The 22,289-nt window shown below is 37.9% G+C and overlaps 1 protein-coding gene across 1 annotated transcript in view; it reads right to left on the bottom strand.

Moving 5' to 3' along the window:
- Positions 1 to 22,289, bottom strand: part of CDH23 (cadherin related 23) — a gene marked incomplete at its 5' end in the record, with an annotated part of 322,097 nt that overhangs the window by 85,265 nt on the left and 214,543 nt on the right. Inside the window, 8 exons of the mRNA XM_015813612.1 lie at positions 2,335 to 2,562; positions 4,539 to 4,667; positions 8,435 to 8,563; positions 10,601 to 10,750; positions 13,457 to 13,459; positions 14,922 to 15,023; positions 15,115 to 15,503; positions 19,714 to 19,849. Coding sequence (XP_015669098.1) covers positions 2,335 to 2,562; positions 4,539 to 4,667; positions 8,435 to 8,563; positions 10,601 to 10,750; positions 13,457 to 13,459; positions 14,922 to 15,023; positions 15,115 to 15,503; positions 19,714 to 19,849 — 1,266 coding nt within the window. The remainder of the gene's footprint in view (positions 1 to 2,334; positions 2,563 to 4,538; positions 4,668 to 8,434; positions 8,564 to 10,600; positions 10,751 to 13,456; positions 13,460 to 14,921; positions 15,024 to 15,114; positions 15,504 to 19,713; positions 19,850 to 22,289) is intronic.

Genomic DNA, 22,289 nt, shown 5'->3' with positions numbered 1-22,289 from the left:
TTCAGTGTCAGCCATTTTACAAACAAACTTATTCCTGTTCATTTCTTCCCCTTTGGGTTGCCATTCATAACAAATATACTTTGGGGAGTAAGGATGAAAATCAGATATGGGTAGATTATTTGTCTGCAATCAATATAAAAAATACAGAGTAAACATTCTCGGAGTGTGCAGTGGCATTAGGAAAATTAAAAATTGTAGGAAAGTATAATCAGGGTTCTTAGTGTAATAATTAGATTGAGACAATACAGTAAAAGAAGGATATATGCTATGACTTATCTTATAAAATTTACAATAAATGGAGTACTATAAGTAATTTCTTGTATTTATTGCAAATGATGGCTTGCAAAACTGAAAAAATCTGCGGTGTAGTGTAAATATATAAATACAATTTCCTGTATTTATTGCAAACCCATGATGGCTTGTAAAATTTAAAAAAAGTGCACTGTATTGTAACTATACAAATACAATATAAAACAAAGATAATAAATCTAACAGCAACATGAAATTAAAACATCCACAGTGAAAAAAATCAGTTATCCCCCAAGTTCAAATTACAATCATTATACCTACCACAAATAAAAACCCAAATAGTTAAAAATAAATACATTCTGTAGATCTCATTGAATTCAACAGTGCAAATTTACTAATGTTTAGGATCTTCAAAAGTTATTAAATAAAGAATTAGATATAATGTATCTGCTGCCTATTTTGAATTCAATATTTAAGTAGACCAAGAAGAAGCCAAGAATTATAATAGCTCTTCCATCAAAAGAAATTATTTAACTGTGATGCTTGTAAACAAATAGCAGAAAGCTAATGTGGCAGATTCTGAGATGTATAAATTCCCACAATGCATTAGCATAATGTTAGTATGTTCCAAATAGTTAATTCCATATTCAAATGATAGTTCTACTGGGCTCACAAAAACAACATATAGTTCGACACTGGTAATTATATATTTTAATTTGTGCTAAAAATGCAAGGAATATGCACTATTGAACTTGTTAAGATTTACTTCCAGCAAGCTTGCAATGAGTTGAACTGAGCTAGCACAACTCTGGAGGTAGAATTGATCACAGGAGTATTTAAAACTGGATTGAAAATATTAAATCTGCATTCTCAATGCTCAGAAGTTCTTTGGAGTTTGCAGTACAGAAATATTGAAGTAATGAAGGGAAGGGAAAAAAGGAAACAGCTGAGAGATGCTTGATTCTTTCCATATGATTTATATACATATTTGGTCTTGAATGTTGGTAATGCATACAAGGATGCTTTACCCTCTTATGAGAATTAAATAGTGAGGAGGTGTCAGAAAATATCAGGAAATGAAAAGCCAACATAAAAAAACTTTACATGCATATTTTAATCTTCAATTTGCACCAGGTATACCTTTACCTCCCTATCATCTGAATAAGCATGCTAAAGAACCCTTTTCCTGTTTTTAAGTAATGCAAAAGTACATTTTACAAAACACCAATATAGATGACATTATTGAAACTTGAATTTAACCAAAAGTTCATGGAATTAAGGCGATGCAGACACTACCCCTGAGAAAATGATTATTTCATTCTGTTTTGGGACTCCATCTAAACCATCCACTGGAAATCTGCAAGGCCAAACTCACTCACTTCCTGGTAAAAAAGTAAACTAAGCCACCTATATAAGTGTGTGAAGGACTGCATATTATTCTATACTATATATTCTATATGGAACAGTTGAGCTTGTATTTTCAGTACTAAATGAAAACAAGAAAATAAGAGGATGAAGCTTGGGTAGAAATGAAACAACACCAAGAACTAACGTTGAGATGAAACCTAACTGCAGTTTCAGGTCACACAACACATATTCTGTGCATAAACCTGACTCAATGATAACCCCCACATTACAATTAAACAGTTACTTTTGTAAATCCAATCAATCACTGTTTTCATTACATATCTCCAATTATGCTATCCTATGATAGCCTGAAGCTGGGAACCAAGCTAAGGATTTGAAACTTCTTTGAGCAAACAATACACAACTTTTGCCCCCAAAGTTATCTTTAAGATTCAGCAAGCATCACAAGTTTTACACAAGCAATGCACATTTTATAAAGAAGATGCAAATTCTTAAGCTTACAAGAAGGTATAAGAAGTAACACAGAAGCTCTTAAGCTTAAGTACGGATTAAAGATATTAACCTAGCATTTTCTAAATAAGTTTCCGGTTTCAGTAGTAGATTGGACTAAGCAAAATGTCCTTATTTTTTATGACCCAGTAACTAGTGCTTTCAACAGTTCCCAACGGCACTGTCAGTTCCTACAGTGAGTGTAAATTTCATATAGCCATTGCCTACCGAGAGGGCTGGGTTGCCTTCATCCTCCACAGTAACCACCAGCTGATAGAAATGTTGTCGTTCACGGTCCGGAGGGGAAGGGCGGGTGGCGATTTCTCCAGTCACTCTATCCATGCGGAAGGTCAATTCTTCATTGCCATGGACAATGTAGTAGGAGAGGGCACTATTGAGGCCACTGTCCCTGTCGGTTGCTCGTACCTGAGCCACAGCAGTCCCTCCACCCACGTTCTGTGCAAATATTAGACAGAGGGATTGGGAGAAAGAAAATTAGGCCCCAGAAGAAGTAACACTGGAATTTACACTAAATTCAAACCTAGGGTTTGTGGAGAAGGAATGGCAGAACCTGGGGATGGAAGGAAAAGAGGTATCAGCCTAGAGCAGTGCTCTCCAAATTGGCTACTTTAAGACTTGTGGAGTCAACTCCCAGAATTCCTCAACCTGAGGAATTCTGGGAGTTGAAGTCCACAAGTCTTAAAGTGGCCTGGTTTGGAGACCCCTGGCCTAGAGTCCCTACCTAGTCACAATCCTCCTTGAATGCTATTGACCTTATCTAACTCTCAGCAGGTGCTGGCTGTTAACTGAGAAGACTCTTGTACATAGGCCAGGGGTCTTCAAACTTGGCCCTTTTATGACTTGTGGACTTCAACTCCCAGAATTCCTCAGCCAGCGTGCTTGGCTGAGGAATTCTGGGAGTTGAAGTCCACAAGTCATAAAAGGGCCAAGTTTGAAGACTCCTGGTATAGGCTGTGTAGCAATAAATCAGTTTAATTGAATCTTCACATGTGGATCTGGTCTTTTGAGCCTGACCGGTTTGACAAAGGCTAACACAAGTGGTCCTCAATTTACAACCATTCATTTAGCGACTGTTCAAAGTTACAAAAGCACTGAAAAAAAGTGACATGACCAATCCTTGCATTATTGCAGCATCCCCATGGTCATGTGATAAAATTTCAAGTGCTTTGCAACCAGCATGTATTTATGATAGTTCCAGTATCCTAGGATCAAGTGATCCCCATTTCAACTTCCAACAGTAATTCGAATTTGTCTTTTTCATCACATTTTATTGCTTCATTATACACATCCTGTTGATAGGTCTCTATTACAGAATACACCTGCTACAAAGGTGTATCCTTACAAGCTATAATTAGAGTAAATTAAATTTGTCTGGTTTATCCAAAGAGTGGCATTTCCCAAGTCTTTTATGCACATTTTCCAGGGAGTAGAAAGGGGATTATAGCAAGAACAGGACTGTTCTTAGACAAATCTTATTTCTTTAAATGGGTCTTGAATGGGAACATTTCATAGTAGATTGTCTCAAATATGCAAAGGGATAGTAAGTATGCTAGGTCATCTAATATATGATGGAGCTATAGAAACAGTGCAATCGATTTTGGTTAGAACAATATTATACTAGGAGAAGTCAATGCAAAATTAACCAGAAAGAAATCGTTAAACATTTGAAAAGCAAAAATTGCTCCTCAAAAAGGAGGGAGAGAGATCAATCTTCAGGGCTGTAGATAAATTGAAAAAAATCTAATCTGCATCATTTTGGGCTCTGAATAATGAATGAATTTTGTCTAGGCTTCTTCTAAGTCAAGGGTCTCCCCACTTGGCAACTTTAAGACTTTTGGCCTTCAACTCCCAGAATTCCCTAGACAGCCAACTCCTGCATAAGTCTTAAAGTTGTCAAGTTTGAAGATCCTTGTTCTAATAGTAATTTAGAAATTATTATAACTTTTTGCTTGTTTCAGAATTCTTCAGAGATCTTTCCTAAGTATGACATGAGTTTTTATTCTGGGCACTCTGAAAGTCTGTAGCAGTCAAATCAAATTTAGGCTACTAAGGGATATTTGGCATTAAAACTTCTAGGTTCAGTGACTCAGACTTCAGAGCTCCCATTTCTATTGATCCAGCTCTCCTTCTGTGCTATCTTTATATCAGAAGATAAACTATGAAAATTGGTGCACCAGATGTTGATATCCCTTGTTTTGCTTTTATTTAGCTCGCATTATATTCAGTTGTCTTTCTAGGAAACTGTTGGCTACAATGCCTTTAAGAGAAGAATATTCTCAAATGCTTACATACTGTACAAACAAGCAAAAATGGTTGCACTGAAGTTAGACCCAGTTCCTTTTTCTGCATGAGCAATTTTCATTAGAGACAAGGCCATGTGTAGAAAACCAGCAACCAGAAGACCTTCTTACCTCGTTAATGCTAACATTGTATCCATATTGGTTGATAATGACTGGAGAATTATCATTAACATCCAGGATATTGACCCTTAAAGTGTGCTCTTTCCTGTGAGCTGGGACACCTCGGTCTGCTGCTTGAATCTGAAAGGAAGATGAGACTCATCTGGACTCACATGGATGTTGCTTTACAGATTTGATCATGCTATTATGTTCGGCAGAGCTAGCAGCTCAGAACAAGAGTACATTACAGTATTTGTGCACAAGAGCAGAAATATTTCCTTTACTGAAACAAGCTAGTATGTCACTGATAGAAGATAGATGATTGCTAGCTAGCCAGCTAGCTAGCAGATTATAGAATTGATCAATCACTAGATAGATAGTAGATAAAAGACAGATAGAAGATAGCTAGCTAGATGATAGAAAGATAGAAAATAGCTAGAGGATGAAAAAGTAGAAGATAGCTAGCTAGAAGATAGCTAGAAAATGATAGATGATAGATAGATAATGATAGAAAACTTTGCTGAATATTAAGAAAACAATTGAAAATAGCATTGCACACATCAAACAGCATCATGATCATTCTTAGAATATCAAAACACAGTTTTGAACAGCATTTCAAGCAGGACATAATAAAACTGGAAGAAAAGGAAAGAAGGGACAAAAAAAATGCCTGCAAGGAAATGTATTAATTCCCTCATATATCACATAGCTAAAACACAGGAGGGATTTTAGCGCAAAGCTTCTGCATAAAAATTGTCCTCATGTTCTGCTTGTGGACTTTCTGGAAACATCTGTTAGCTGCTGTAGGCCTAAAATTCTGAACTAGATATGTCATTGGTCTGTGTCTCCCTAAATTTCAGAGTCCAAAATCCAGAGTCTTATGTCTTGATGTTCTAGTACTTTAAATCTGATGGCTTATCCTGATTGTCGACCCAGTAAATGCATTTCTGAAGCTTCCAATTGTGTGCCACACTTTTCACTCCACCATTCTATCTTCCTGCCAAACAGAGAGCCCACAATGGCTTTGGACCACTTGATTCACCCATCTGCTTTTATACTGAAACACAACTATAACTTCCCCTTCTCAATTCACCTTGGACTAAGACAGGAAACCCCTCCTCCTTGATTGCCTTTCTCCTTTCTTCACTGCATATATTCCAGCTCATTAGTCCTTCTTCTCACATTCACTGTGTAGCAGCACTTGGGTTAGTGCCAGGATCTAACACCTCCTTCCCTTTAGAAAAAATATGCATTTTTGTCTTTTATTAGCTTTTTAATAAATTCTGCTTTATTCAAGAACTGAAGATGGTTTATTTACATGGCCACTAATGGTTAACCAAGCAATAGTGAGCAAAAGATAAAAACATAGTAAACATTTGGAATCAGTTAAAATCAAAGCTCTTGTGAAAATCTCCCTATCCATATAATAATGTACATGCTAGGCTTCACTAATAGCCCCAGTGTCCTTCATGGGCCTTTGAAAGGCCAGCAGGTTGGGGGCCATCCAAATCTCTGAAGCAGCGGGCTCCAATCTTTGAGCTTTGCGGACCAGCAGGGGGACGGGGAGAAGGGATGGTTCCATATGAGCAGTGGGGGAGCCTGCATGCGCACACAGCTCCATTTGCATGATTGGTGTGCATTTGCGCCCACTGACTGCGCAAATGGACCTGCGCATGCATGCTTGCCTGCTTCTGTGGCCCGGTTCCAAGTGGGCTGTGGCTCGGAGGTTAGGAATCCCTGCCGTAAAGCATTCATGATGACAGAGAAGACACGCCTAAGTTCTTCCAGGTGACATTGCCAAATCTGGTGGCATGGCAGAAACCACCTGGGATACATCATCCCACATGTAACTTGCTTTTGTGCTACGTAGTGTATTAAAGGTGAAGCAGCAGATTAATCGAGATCCAGTAGGAATCAGTGTAGGTCACCTAGCAGTATGTTAGATGGACATGCCATAGTGTGATCAATACTGGATGTGCTACTACATTCTGGACCAAGTGAAGCTTCTGAATACTCTTCAAGGGTAGCCCCCTATTTAGGAAGTAGCTAATGCATGAGCAACCATAAATAGCACTTCCCAATCTAGAAATAGGCACAACTGGCACATAAGATATGTGCAAAGGTGTTCCTGGCCATGTCTGTAACTGCTCCTCAAAAAGGAGCCATGAGTTCACTAGACCACAGATAAGATTTTTCATTCTACAAATTCTAATTTGGAGCAGAAGTTTGATACAAGATCATGGTTTCTAGAATTTCTGCTGGACATCGAGTTAGAAAAAAAAAAACACAACTGCATCATGAAAGGTGTATTCCACACTGTAATTCAGGTTGTCCTTATATAAGAATATGAAATATACAACCAAAATAATTCAGTTATATATAGATGGCACACTTGGGGTTACAGAAGGTCTAAAGAACAAGAGAGCTGGCCTATCATACTCAGGCCCAACTATTTACATAAACACCACAAAAGACATTACAGATAGTCTTCAACTTACAATTGGTCACTTAACAACTGTTTGAAGCTATGACAAACTTCGCCAGGGGTACTTACTGGCCTGCATTTATGGCCATTTAGTAACCTATGGCAGAGGTCTTCAAACTTGGCAACTTTAAGACTTGTGGACTTCAACTCCCAGAATTCCTCAGCCAGCTGGCTGAGGAATTCTGGGAGTTGAAGTCCACAAGTCTTAAAGTTGCCAAGTTTGAAGACCACTGATGTATGGTGTGCTATCCCTCTCATTCACACACATAACTGTGGTTAAGTGAGTTTATTAATATTCCCCAGCAATTCCCTTCACCAAGACCCCAGAACGATCCCAATTAAATCCAGCCACAAGCAAATCAGTGCTAGTCCACAGAGCAATGGTCAATGAGTCCACAAGGCACTTGAAAGTTTCCCAATCAAAATAAATCCACCAGGCAAACTTAAATACACAACACAAGAGAGTTCATGGTCCAGGATTTCCAAGGCAAGGATTTCCAAACCAAGGCAGGAATCACAATGACCGGAAAACATACAACTAGAAAACAAACATGTTATTCCCAGCATTGCCTCCATCTGTCTGCTATGCTAAATAGCCAGTTTTCAGTGCAGCCCATCAAGAAGAGCGAGGCTTTCTCCTCATGAGTAATCTGGTTGACCTTCTCTGCTCCTGCCTTTTCTCTGCACTATATGTTCTTGGATCAGGTTTTGAAGGCACTTCCTCTTCCTCATCCCTGACCAGCTGCAGTTGCTTGCTTTTCCTATCTCAGAGGTCCCCAACCTTTTGGGCACCAGGGACCGGTTCCATGTAGAGAGATTTTTCTGCGGACTGGAGGGTGTGTGGTTTTGTGTGCTGTCTGCATTTCACAGATAGGGCTTTGCTTGTTTGTGCGGCCTGGTTGCTGGCATGCCGGAGCCGGGTACTGGTCCACGGACCAGGGGTTGGGGACCCCTGCTCTATCTAATGTCTCAGGGCTGTCTTGCTGCAGCTGTGCTTCAGCCAAATCATTCTCAGATGGCTGCTCGGAGCCATCAATCAACTCAACTCCTGACATGCCAGGATCTGGTTCATCCTCCCCCGAGCTGACATCTGAAAAGATATTTGGGGAAGCATCCGGGGGAGTCATCACATGTTCATGTGACTACTTTTTATGGCATTTTTTTTGTCAAAAATTCACATTTACTTCTGGTTTCCAGTAGAACTGGCCTATAATGAATGATAGGTTCACTTAACCATGTTTGCTTTACAACTGCCACATTTGCTTAACAAAAAAGGTGATAAAATTGGGTTAGTCACATGGGTGATACATTTTATGATCAACACCACTTAACAGGCATGTTGGGCAGACTCCATTATGGTTATAGGTGAAGTATTACTTGTACTGCACAGTATAAAACTTGGACAACCATCACTCCCTGTTACCTGTAAGGTGTAGCGTTCTATCAGCTCCCGGTCCAACGGCCTTGCCACAAACACTTCTCCATAGGTGCTGTTGGTTGTACGAATTTCAAAAGCCCTGCCTATATTTCCCGATACTAGAGAAAAAACAACCTGCATAAAAATAATAATAAATATGGTGAAAGGGTAGAAGAAGGGAGGAAGTGAAGAGAATCAGTCTATTCGACAGAAGGTAACAAAATGTATATTTATTTATATTGGGTTTTTTTTTTCTTTTATGGGATGGCAAGTTAGGTTCTGTCCTCAATGATGCTTCTAACCCTTAGACAAGAAGTTTTCTCCTGGAGTTACTGGATGTGTGTATGTACACAATTAAAAATAAAGACTGGTTTTGTAAAACAATATTGTATTGTTAAAAAAAGAAAAACAATATTGAATACCTAAGTGTAGTAGAGGAAGCTAAATTAACTTTGGTAGTTGGACTAAGTGAATATAAAAAACTAGTGAAGCAAAACCAATTTGTAAATGATCTAAAGAGATAACAAGTGAGCTTGTGAATGCCCCCTTTGTCTCTGGAATAAATATCACCAGTAGATATTCTCTAATTCAAAATGAAGCTTATGAAAGCAGATGTTACCCATTAAGAATGAAACTCCCGGGTGTTCACAGCTACCTCAGGTAGCAAATTAAAGGAAAGAAACGTGCCACACCTTAAATGCAAAGTGCTTCCTGTTTAATATTGAAAGGAGTTCCTTTGGGTGCGATGAAATGGTGAAAAAAACTTCAACTGAGGTTTTCTTTGCAGCTTTTTCAAGTCCATTGTCCTACATCAGCTGTTAAGCAGCTTCTGGGCACCAGAGGAAATGGTTTTCGATGCTGTTTTTTCCTATGTTATTTCACAGCCACCTGGCTTACCCATCAGCTTAAGCGACATACAGCCTGAGCTACCTTAGTTTCTAAGACTAAAAAGTTACACAGAGCCAAAGGGAAGAAGAACACATGGTATTCTAATTCATGAGATGGGGCGTGACTCATTCAGTGCTGGTTGCAGCTGAGCTCTAAAAATATTAAATACTATTTTTGCCAGCAGCAACTTCTACATGGTATCCTCAAAAGAAGAACAGACCAACCAAGAAACAGGGTTGATGAAGACATCTATTAGGCCAGCAAAAAAGAAAGTTGTCATTTCAGCCTTATATATTTGAGGAGGGTGAGGATTAGCAGTCCAGGACAAAAATTATCCTCTTCTGGTGCCAATAATGTGAGGCCCATGGGAGCAAGTATATTTGTCTGTGACCTTTTGCATTTCATGTGGTCTCAGGAGAAATCTCTGAATTGGCTGCAAATATTAAGTTCTTCTTGAAACTGCACTCTATATAAAGTTTATCAGAGCTGAAAAACCCAAGGTTATTGAATTCATATAAAGTGCAGTTTAAAGAAGAACTTTTTATTTTCAGCCAATTCTTCTCTCTTTTTTACAGTAATTTTATTAAAATAATTCACAACAATAAAAACTAATACAAAGTAAAAAATAACAGAATAAAAAGAAAATGTACAGGAAAAAAAGAGAAAAAAGAAAAATAGGAAATAAAAAAACCTAAAAATAAAGAAAAAAAGAAACATATATAAAAATGAATTCCCCGTTCATCACAAATATAAGAATTTTATAATTCATCGCATTCTAAAATACAACAAATAATTTATTCTTCTAGTATCTATCCCTTTTCTTTAAAGGAACTCATAAAACCTCATCATTTCAGTCCTCATATCAGCAAAAATCTATTAAGGGTTACCAGAGATAACAACATACCATGTTTCCCTGAAAATAAGACAGGGCCTTATATTAATTTTTGCTCCAAAAGACGCATTAAGGTTTATTTTCCAGTTAGGTCTTATATTCAGAGAAATATGGTACTAAATACTTCTGTCTGGCTAATGATCTTAACTGGGGCTTAGTTTTGGGGTGGGTCTTATATTATAAGCATTCATGCTAGGGCTTATTTTCCAGTTGGGTCTAATTTTGGGGGAAACACGGCAGTATATCTAATTAATGCAGAAACTAAGCATCCTTTATTTCTAATCCCGACACATTAAAGAAGTGGGGGGGGGGTGAAGGACAAACATCACATTTCAATACCCTCTGCTACAATTTAGGAACTGTATACTTTGAAATGATGTAGTCACAGCTACCTGTCCATTATTTCCTGCATCAGGATCTCTGGCCAAAACCAGAGCAATTCGACGTCCTACAGGGCTATCCTCTGAGATGCTCACAGAAGAGTCTGAAGTAATGTCAAACTGTGGGCTGTTGTCATTCTCATCGAATATAGTGATGGTGACCTGCCAAGTGGAGGTGAGTATGAATAATACTTTTAGTAGACAGGAGGCAAGCAAACATTACAGAGAAACAAATGATGGCAAGCTAACAACGGACTTTTCAAAGCCAGCTTCTACAGTATATACCACAGTAGAACTGAAGTTGCCCCTGAAATCTACAAACATGTCTCCTGAATCTGTAATTTCCACCATTCCTAAAAATCAAATTGTAACACTTCGCTTTTTCATGCACTTTTACACAGCTGTCCTAGCAAAATTAGTATGCTTTTAGGATTGTTTGAAGGCATCACTTACATCAAAGGAGGGAGCACTTATTTGAAAGACCATTTTTTTTAAGACTGAAAAAAATAGTAACCAAATCTAATATTTGTTTAAGTTGGGAAACTCACTCTAGCTTTAGCAAGGTTTTATTTCAAGAGTGGGCAGGAGAGCAGGCTGGTTATTTGCAGCTAATGCTACTGTAAGGATCCCGCTAATAAGCACACAAATGGACAAACTTCCCATTTAATAGGGAGGGCCCATACCCTGCTTCACTGGTGCCATCATATAAACTAATTGAGTCCAGTAATGCTTGGAAAATCAAATAAATAATGACTTCATCAACTTTCACAGCAACACAATATTTTTACTGTACAGTGTGAACAGTCTCTTAATAATTGCACTAAAGTGTTAGAACTGTTAGGGATATATTGCAGCCACAGACATGAGTTAAGAATCAATCTAAGCTAATTTTTGGTCAGTAGTTAAGGAAATGCTGTCATGTCTAAAAATAACTGCACTTGTAAACACACTCTACTCAAAAGAGGAGAACATGGGTCTATTTGCGAAACTTTATCTGGCTAAAGGTTTCAAAGGTAGAATTATCCAAGATAGATGGTTTCTGAAGAAAAGTTCGGAATCCATTTCTCTTCCTTTCACTGGATGTGGTTGTGACAAACCTTTTTTTCTCCTTGCTAAAAGTAGTATCTCAGTACAAGCCATGATCTAATATCTGTACATATCAACATTGGCAGTGATCTACTCTTCCAGGGGCAATTTAGTGTTTTGATGGTCCTCTATAAACTCATTCATGCTTAGGGCCTCAATATTAGGGGAACTCCTTCCCTCTAATTACAGGTAATCCTGACTTACGACCCACAATTGAGACAATACTTTCCATTGCTAAGCAAGATAGTTGTGAAGTGAGTTTTGCTCCATTTTGCAATCTTTTTTGCCACCATGGTTAATCACTATAGTTGTTAAGTTGATAACACAGTTGTTAAGTGAATCTGACTTCTCCATTGGCTTTGCTTGTCAGAAGGTCACAAAACATGATCAAATGTCCCTGGGGACATTGCAACCATCATAAATAATGCCAAGTGTCTGATCACAGGACCATGGGGATGCTGCAACAGTTGTAAGTGTGAAAAACAATCATGTAATTCGTTGTAACTTCAAATGGTATGGTTGTAAGTCAAGGACTACTTATATTTCTGTCCAAATTATAAGACTGGAGAGATAAGTTTGCATATTCCAGGTCCCATCAATAAAACAATAACATCTTTTGGGTTCCAGAAGGAATGTTTTTTCTGTTACTGTCCTTGTCCTTTGAAGCAGAAGCTACCACAACCCAAGGTCTTTTTAAAAAAAATATGTTTTTATTGGGGTTTTTTACATATCACCATTAATATTTGGTAAACAGTATGTTGTCTAGGTTTGTATTTACAAATAATCAATAACAATTAATTTTTATTTATTTATTTATTTATTTATTTATTGGATTTATATCCCGCCCTTCTCCCGTAGGACTCAGGGCGGCTGACAATCTATTTAAAATACATACAAAACAATACAAATTTAAAATTAATTAAAAGGAATATTTAAATATTTGTCGAATTTTAAAATATAATTAAAACCCCCCTAAAAGTTATAGTTATAGTTCCATATTCCACATAGTAATTTTCCTTGATTTTCTCTTCTTCCAATAATATTCTCTTTTATGAACCTTAAATTAGTAAATTTCTTAGTATTTTTTTGAAAAATAACAATTAATTATCTACGAACATCCTCCACTTCATCTAGATCACCTTGTTATAGATCCTGTTTTTAGAATTCTCATGTAAATTTATTTTCTCCACAGTATTCAAAAGAAAGCATTTTTTACTTGTTAAAGTTTTCTTAGAGTTAATTACACTTATATATTGAAATCTTTTTCCTCATATGAACCATCCCAACACTTACATTTTTCATATCTTGAAATAGAAAGAAGAAAGGACAGAAATAATATACTATCTAAAAAAAGCATATCTCTCCTTTTAAGAAGGTCTTAAAGACCTGGCTTTTCTCATAATCATTGTGCCAAGAGGGATAGTATATACACCCACTAGAACGTTACATTCAGGGAACTTGTCTTCCCAAGGCAGGATTCTTTTATTATTCTAATTCTTTAGTTTTTATATATTGATATTTTTTAATTATTTAAACTGGCCAGAATTGCTTGGCAATTAGGTGACCTTAAAAATTGAATGAATGTGAAATTGGTAGAAGCAGGAGTCTCTTGGAAGACACATAACATCTTAGGCAATCCATTGACCACTTTCAGTTTTCAGTTTCTTTCTAGGAATAGCCCAAAATCAGCATTTCTCAACCTTGGCAGCTTTACAATGTGTAGATTTTAATTCATATTCCCCAGTCAGCATGCTATAAAAACATTATAATAAATATTCCTACCTTCTATTGGATGGAAGCACAAAAATGGACACAGAGAAGAAAAGAAATAAAGAGGGATTAGATTTCTGCCCCTTAAATAGGAAACATAAATTCAAAGTTTTGGGGAAAAAATTATTATGGGCCAGAGACATAGATTCAATGAACAATGTAAAAAAAAAAGTTAAGTCTTTGTTGTTGCTTTATCAATCTCTCCTTAATCATCTAATAGGTGTGGTCTTCTTGGTCATTTATTCATACATTTCTTACTCAAATTTCACTTAGCATTTTCCATGTATTAGAGATAATGAACTTTGTTTCTCTGGTATTATCTATCCAAAATGGGAAACTGCTCTTCATTTGTGCCTTAGATTACATCTTCCCATTGTACCATTCATGCACATATTCCCCTCCCCCATCTCCACACCAGCATTTGTACTTAGCGTGTAGCACATGCTCGCATTTTGAGTCAAAAGTAGTACAAAAGGAGAAAAAGGAAAACAAGGGTGATGTGAAAACGGAAATTGCCCAGCTTGTGTTTTTTATGCAGAAGAGAGGACTCTAAAATAATTTTAGTCCATGATTGTGCGGTTTCTTAAATGGGAAGGAAAAAGTCAGTTTGAGTTCTAAAAATTATGTGAATAAGGCATCTGTAGGAAAGAATAAAATATGTGAGCAAAAATCTCCTGGAACATTATCTGGATAATACACAAACTACTTTTAAAATGTTTTAAATGTAGAATAATTTCATAAAAATCACATATCTTGATGTTCAGAAAAAAATGATCTAAATGAATCTAAGTAAATCCAGTATTAAATGTGGATGATTAAGAAAGTAAATCAATCAGTACTTTACAGAAAACAATTCAACTCAATTATCCTTCTGTTCACTAGGATCTTAAAGAAGTACTAACATGATTAACGATTTGAATTTTTAATTATGTTTCAGTGTCAGCATAGAGCGGTATATTAGCTATACAATCCAAACATCTATCACAGGGGTGTCAAACTGCTGGCCCTCGGGCTGGATGCATCATGCCGAAACTGCGCCCACCCCAGCTCTGGCAATGGGAAAAAAGTCACAATACGTCATGACACGTCACGTGACATGGCGAGCTTGACACACCCCTGATCTATCATAACAGAGTGTGACTCTAAAGACATTTGGTGTCTTCGGAAACACAGCCACAAAGAATCTTGCTACTGTGTGTAAGAGCTTTAAAATGGAAAGAAAAAAGAAATGAAAAATTCCAGCCATCTTGCATATACTAAGACACATTTCCCCAAAACAATCTTCAAAGTTTTTACTCTATTCCCATCTCCAAAACAAACCAGAAACCTTCCATTTCTGGGGGATGAATAACCTCAAAACAGTAGGCTGAAATTTTAGCTAAGCATAAGGAAAACAAAAACACAACCTTGGAAAGAATAGTCAGTCCCACATCATCTCATATTACAAAGACAAAGGAACACAACAAAATCAGCTCACCACTGTTGAGTCAAGTTTAGGGCTTCCGTCATCCGCCACAACAGTTAAGGTGTAAACGTCTCCTTTCTCTCGATCCACTTGTCCTCTGACGCTAATCACACCCTGCCAGAAAGAAATAAAAACATACAGGTCACGGATATACAATGTCAGGTTATGCCCACAGATAAAAAAATATCCCCAGTAAATTACTTACAGTGATTCCATTTATTTTGAACAAAGACAAAGCTTGAGGATTAGTATTTGGGTCAAACTTGTATGTGATCTGGTTAAGATTGTCGATAGATTGGGCCTGGACTCGTAGCACTTCAGAACCCAAGGGGATATTCTCTGTGATGGTTGCTTCATACGTGATGTTTGAGAACTGCACAGCCTCATCTAATTCGTTAAGGAGACTGACATAAATACTGCAGAATCCTTGGTTTTGGGGCGGGGCTTGATCTGTGGCAGAAACATTCATTAGGTAGCTCGTTTTCGTCTCGTAGTCCAAGTAGTCAATTGTGGTAATGAGGCCGGTGCTCTCATCAATTTCAAACTTGCCCTCAGATCCTGAGATGATTTTGTAATTCACTAGACCTCCATTTCCTAGAGAGAGAGAGAGAGAGAGAGGAAAAAGAATGATTAGGAGATATGTGGTTGGTCGCAATATAAGCAGTGGTGGGATTCAGCCAGTTCGCATCACTTCGGCAGAACCGGTAGCTAATTTTTTGTTGCCCAGGCCCAGAATAGACTTCTGGAAGCGGCATCCACAAAGAGAACTGGTTGTTCACATATTTGAATTCCACCATTGAATATAAGCCAATTGTACAGGATCCCGAAGGAGTGTTTGAAAACCCTGGTGAAGATGCTCCACTTGTATTCAAAATTCCTCCATAGTTCCAAAACTTTTTAGTTTTCTATAACAATGGATTGTCGCCACATGATTTGTTACATTATTCCTGCGATCTGTCAATCATTACCAGTCTTTCTTTTGTACCTGCCTACCAAACTAATATATTCTGATGAAACCAATGGTTTGAGATGATCAGGATTGCTACACTCACAGTTTAGGGCACAACTCTAGTATTTCTGACTGACTTCCATCCCTGGATGGGTTCTCAGTTGCCTGTTGTTGCAGCTGCTGGAGGAAGACTGAGATTTTCAAAGGCTCACGCAGTATGTTTTAACCCAGGGGTCTGCTACCTTGACAACTTTAAGACTTGTGGACTTCAGCTATGCTGGCTGAGGAATTCTGGGAGCTGAAGTCCACAAGTCTTAAAGTTGTAAAGGTTGCAGACCCCTGTTCTAACCCTTAGCGGAGAGCTCAAATCTTTTTACCCAAATTCTCTTAAAGGTCTCCTGACTTATATTGATGCTATTGTTCACTCTACGTATTTGTTGGAAGTCCTAGCCTTCCACTTGCATTAATTCCCTGATCATATGTTTGCATTAAGAAAAAAAAAGGATAAGGCGAGAAATAATGGATGGAAATTAATCAAGGACAGAAGCAACCTAGAACTAAAGAGATAATTCCTAAACAAGTAACCAATGGAACGGCTTGCCTTCAGAAGTTGTGGGTGCTCCATCACTGGAGGCTTTCAAGAAGAGATTGAACAACCATTTGTCTGAAATGTATAGGGTCTCCTGCTTGAGTAGGGGGTTGGACTAGAAGACCTCCAAGGTCCCTTCCAACTCTATTATTCTATATGTTCTATGATATTCACCCCAAAAAGGAAGCATCGCTGTATCGCTGCTGTGATTTTAATTCTCAGGAAATATGTTCCACTAGGGTTCCAAATACACTTTCTGCACTTGCTTCCTTTTGTGTTGCTTTCTTCTCCCCCCTCCCCACATTATGTGGCCATTCCCCTTCTCCTGTTCCAAATTTCAAATCCCATAGTAGATTTGTACATATTAATCCTATATAATCCACCCCCACAAGCCTATGTTCAATTCCAAGCAACTCTACTATGGGATTTGGAATTTGGAATAGGAGAAGGGGAATGGCCACATCATGTAAAAAGAAAAAGAAAAAAAGAATTCAATTTCTACCATTCCATCCTGTTTTTTAAAAAAATAATTCTATTTATTAAAAAGATGAAATCCAAAGGGAAGAAGTACATAGGGTTAGTGCAGTGAAGAGGAAAATCCACTCTAATTATATTATTTATTTATATTTTTATCCTGATTTTATTATTTTACAGATACAATGGTTAAAATGTACTAAATATAAGCAACAACATGCACTCCTGATTAACGGGAAGAAAGATTGAATTGAAATTAACATTTCAATTAACACTTCAATTAACATTTATTTCTTTAAGGCAACCCATTGGGGAATGTATTATTGCTTTTGTCTCAGCAAAAAAAAAAGAGAGAGACTCTAATTTTATGCAATTGGAACAGATGGTTAAGGACTCATTTTAGCTGTATGCCAAAGTCCCCACGGATTAATTATACTGAGCATTTACAGCAACCAAGTTGAAATTGGGACTTTCACATTCAAAATAATTTGACCACTCCTTGAAATGTACTAACCAGGCTATATTGGAAATCAGGAAAGAAAGTTGAGATGTTATTGGCTGTCACTTGAAACAGCAGAAAAAAACAAAAACAAAACAAAACAAAAAATTAAATGTGGAATTCAGATTAATGATGGACAATTTTTTTTACAGAATCTATTAATCTACTTTCGTGACATTCACTTACACCAATGAGAGTTTTATAGTTTTGTTTCCCTTGGGAAGACGGGCTTAAGTGCAGATCTAAAATATGATCTCATGCAGGTCTTGGTGATGCTTGAGAAAGCCAAAAGCCAAAACGCAAGTCTCCAATCTCGTACAATGAAGTTGTTGGAGTAAAGCCCATGCTATTCTAATAGTGGCCATTGTGGTAGGGCTTTTACATTTTACCATTTTATGAATATCCCTTCCACCCTGCATATCAGAGCAAGCAGAGTGGCAGGTTCTGCTTAACATGACTTTGTAAGGAAAGGGTAACCCAATTCCATTCTCTTTGCTGGGTTAGATAATTGACATGATATTGCATATTATGCTGCCCTCTGTATCAAGCCGAGTATTCTGAATTCATAACACATTTACTAATCAGCCATTGACTTGGCCAGAACAGACAAACATTTTCTTCTTGCTCCAGATCAGCCTCTACAATTTCTAGGAGGGTTGCCAAATTTTGGGCCGTAAATTTTAATTGCTATAAGAAGACTCTGGGTTTAACACTGGCAATGCTTATTTATTGATTTACTCTGAACTAAACATGATTCTTTATGCATCTTATTAATTGTTTGTCTCTCGTTGTATTAATTTATTTTGGTTTTATGTGATTTTTTAATTATTATTTTGGTATTTGACCATAAATAAATTAACTGTATTGCTAATTAGCACCTTTGGCTGATGTTCACTACCCCAATTATTGCAAAGAAGAGGAGCTGGTATGCTAGTGTGCCCCTTTAATTAATTCCCTTTAAGATAAGTACTGAAGCACAGAGTACTCATTAAATTGGCACACCTATTCTACATGTAAGCATTCAGATACAACATTGCAATTAACAGTTAAGTAGAAGATGGTGATCTAAAGTTATTTTTGCCAATTTATGCCATGGCTATTCTCTGTAACAACATTTTAAGGCCTTGATTTAATAAACCATTCAAGGAAGGGGATTTCCTCTCCATATTTACATAATTTACCTTGTTACATCATTCTGTGTCAACTGTGCACTGATGTCACATGCTGCAAATTATGTCAATTGACATAAATGAAGTAAAATGCATCACTTGCACATTTAAATCAGTATGCAAATTGTGCATGGCTCAAATTGCATCTGGGTACACAAAATGATGGGAAAAATGTAAATTTAATTATTAACATCAATGGACACCGCATTTTATAAAGCAGCATTAGCAACAGATTAATTTTGCAAGAATTGGTTATGTCTAGTCTAGTGAAAAAAAGGACTAAGGGAGAAATGATAGCAGCGTTCCAATATTCAAGAGGCTGGCACAAAGAAGAGGGGGTCAACCTGTTTTCCAAAGCACTAGAAGGCAAGAGAAGAAGCAATAGATGGAAGCTAATCAAGGAGAGAACCAACCTAGAACTAAGGAGAAATAGATGAGAACAATTAATCAGTGGAACAGCTTTGCCTTCAGAAGTTGCCCCCATCTCTGGAGGCTTTTAAGAAGCGACTGGACAGCCATTGGTCCAAAATGGTATAGGGTTTCTTGCTTCAGCAGGTGTTTGGACTAGATGATCTCAAAGATCTTTTCCAACTCTGTTATTCTATTATGCCTAAAATTCAAGTAGATATTTTCCAAACTAAGCTTCATTTGGACATGCAGGAGTCCAAACTAAGAGAAAATAGTGACTATATAGGAAGTGAAAATATTAACATACAGGTCCATTGGCTTCCTTACAATTCTGGATGGGGACTAATGCTAATCAGTGTTACATAATATTTATAGAATGGGTTGTGTAAACTAGCATAAAATATACACAAATTCCTGATTTTACACCAACTATGAGGAATTGGATACTGGCAGGAGACTGAGGCTGAAAGAAGCTATCTAAAAGCTTTTAAGTAGCTACACTTTCTGTTCACCAATGTGTGGGTGATTTTACTCCACATTACAGGAACTAGAATTTACCACAAAAAAAGATATACATCTTGGGACTCCTAACACATACAGAAAGCTCTAATACTCTTGCTCCAAAGATAAGTCAGGACAGGATCACCTAGAAAGAAGGCCATTCAAACAGTATTGCAATGGCCAGCCAATGTAACTCTTCTGTGATATAACTATACCTGTATCACGATCTGTTGCCCGGACTACAGCAACAGATGTTCCAATTCCAGCTGTCTCTCGCAGACCCAGCCGATTATATTGTCTTTGGGTAAATACTGGAACTTCATCATTGACATCTTCCACATAGACTATTACCTGGGAAATGTTAAACACAAAGATAATTTATTTTCCTGGAACCTTTATGGAAAAAAAATAGAAACAATAACCATATTCACTATATCAAGATAAAGGATTATATATAATCTTTGACTAGAGCAGTGATGGCGAACCTTTTAGAGACCGAGTGCCCAAACTGCAACCCAAAACCAACTTATGCATCGTTGGGTGCCGGGTGGGTGTGGCCCATTGGGTGGGCGTGGCTGCGGTGGTAAAGGCAGACTGGGTGGGACTAAAAAGTTCAATCAATCATTTCCAACTTTGCAAGATCTTTTTTTTCCCGTGAGAAGTTGAAATTGACTGATTGATTGAACCTTTTTTTTTGCACATGGCGGCGGAGGCCTAAAGTGAAAAGGTTTTATAAAACCCAGCTGAAGGCCTAGGACTGGGGCGAAGATGCGCGTGCCCACGGAGAGGGCTCTGAGTGCCGCCTCTGGCACCCGTGCCATAGGTTCACCACCACTGGACTAGAGTGTTGAGAAGTGCATTTAAAATCATGGGTTGGAGTCAGGACCAAGTTGAGGAAGGGACCTCAAGGCAAATACAGAATTAGAGTTTGCAGGTATTTATAACTAATTCAATAGAGTTCACATTACTACTTCCTCATAATTAATAAGAATTTCCCAATTTTATCAGAATAAACATTGCAATTTGGTAGAAAATTTCAAAGAGACATACCCAACAACTATGTGTCTTCAGGATGTAAAACAGGAAGCCCTACACTGGATACTATACATTATATAGAATGATGGAGGCTAGTTGGGTCATTATAGTTAGAATCACTCCTGGATAATGTTATTAGCGAAGGGCATTTGCGTTGGGGTTTAAAACTGGCTACAATTGTTAGGAAAAGGTGGAGTTTCAACAGCATGTCTACAGCTGCCTTCATGACTTTTTTTACTACTCCCCCACCACGTGGACAACCTAAAGAATGTGCCAATTAACGTCAACAGAGAAGCAGAGAAAGTTGAAGTGTTGCTGTCCACTGCAATCGGCAGAAGAAGCAACGTGGAAGAGCAGGAGGAACAATTGCTACCAAACAAGGTCAGATCAAAGAAACCCAAGTCTGGACCAGAACTTGAGAGAACATCTCAGAAAAGAACTGCCCTAGTTTACACAAAGATAAAGGGAAGGAGGGGCCACCTTCACATCTAAGAGTACCACTGATGGGGCTGTAATAACCTGAAAGAGCAGCTCTCTGCTGATATGGGCTTCCAAATTCAATGGCTAAGAGTACCAGGTAGGGAAGGAGAACATTTTAGAATTCAGAAGCCAGATCAAGGTGTGGGGCCACATTTGAGATGGTCAACAAGCAATTTATGTACAGATTTAACAAAACCACTTCTCATAAATATGCTAATATGGACACTTATGAAATATTCTTGCAGTCAGCTACAAGTCCACATTTCTTCATCAGCCAAATGCAATTATTCTGTCCTTAGTAACAAAATCTAATTCTGACCTCTTTTGCTAGGAGCATGCCAAGTTTACAATCCTTTCTCTAGTACGGGTAGTCCTGACCTTACAAGAGGCCACTTGGCAACCATTTGAAGTTATAACAGACCTTCCTTGGGGCTATTTACAATCCAGTTTCGAAGTTCTGAGGTTATCTCCCCAACGCCAAGCAGGATTTCAGCAGCTACAGGCAATCCTTGACTTAAGACCACAATTGAGCCCAATATATTTGTTGTTAAGTGAGACATTTGTTAAGTGTGTTTTGCCCAATTTTAAAACCTTTCTTGCCACAGTCGTTAAGTGAATCACTGCAGTTGATAAGATAGTAACACAGCTGTTAAGTGAATCTGATTTCTCCATTGTGACAATTGCCAAGCATCTGAATTTTGATCACATGAGCAGGGGATGCTGCAATGGTTATGTTGAATGAAAAATCTTCATCAGGGTCCAGTCCAAGCCGGGAATAAACAACATGGTGATTGCTTTAGAAAGAAGATTGCAGTTTATTGAAGAGGAGAGCCAGACAGAAAGATGGCTCTGGAAGAAAAGAGAGAGAGCACATGTAGGGAGTGGGTTTTTATACCCTCTGGGGCTCTTGAGGTTGTTTCCTGTTCCTGTTTGAGGCTTTGTATTTCCTGTGTTATTTACTTTGACCTGAGTATGCCCCTTTGGCATCTGTGGCTTAATCCTATTATGTCCTGTCTTAGAGTTTGGGTAGGGTATGTAGATTTTAAGAGTCTTTGTCTTCCTAAGCTTCTAGCTGGAGAGCTACAACCTTCCTGAATGGATTATTACATCTGCAGAGCTGGTTTCTGCTTGGGGGAGGGAGACTTGGGGCTGTTAACAAAAACTGGGCATGCTTTTCTGCCTCTTTAAGATCCTTTGAGGAAATATAATATTCTGCCCTTTTAGTATTTCCTTCTCTGGGGGGGGCTGACTTCCCGCAGTTTTGTAAGTGTGAAAA

The sequence above is a fragment of the Protobothrops mucrosquamatus genome, unplaced genomic scaffold (genome assembly GCF_001527695.2).
Source record: "Protobothrops mucrosquamatus isolate PMUCROS unplaced genomic scaffold, P.Mucros_1.0 scaffold175, whole genome shotgun sequence".
Lineage (NCBI taxonomy): Eukaryota > Metazoa > Chordata > Lepidosauria > Squamata > Viperidae > Protobothrops > Protobothrops mucrosquamatus.
This window is presented reverse-complemented; position numbering and strand designations above follow the sequence as displayed.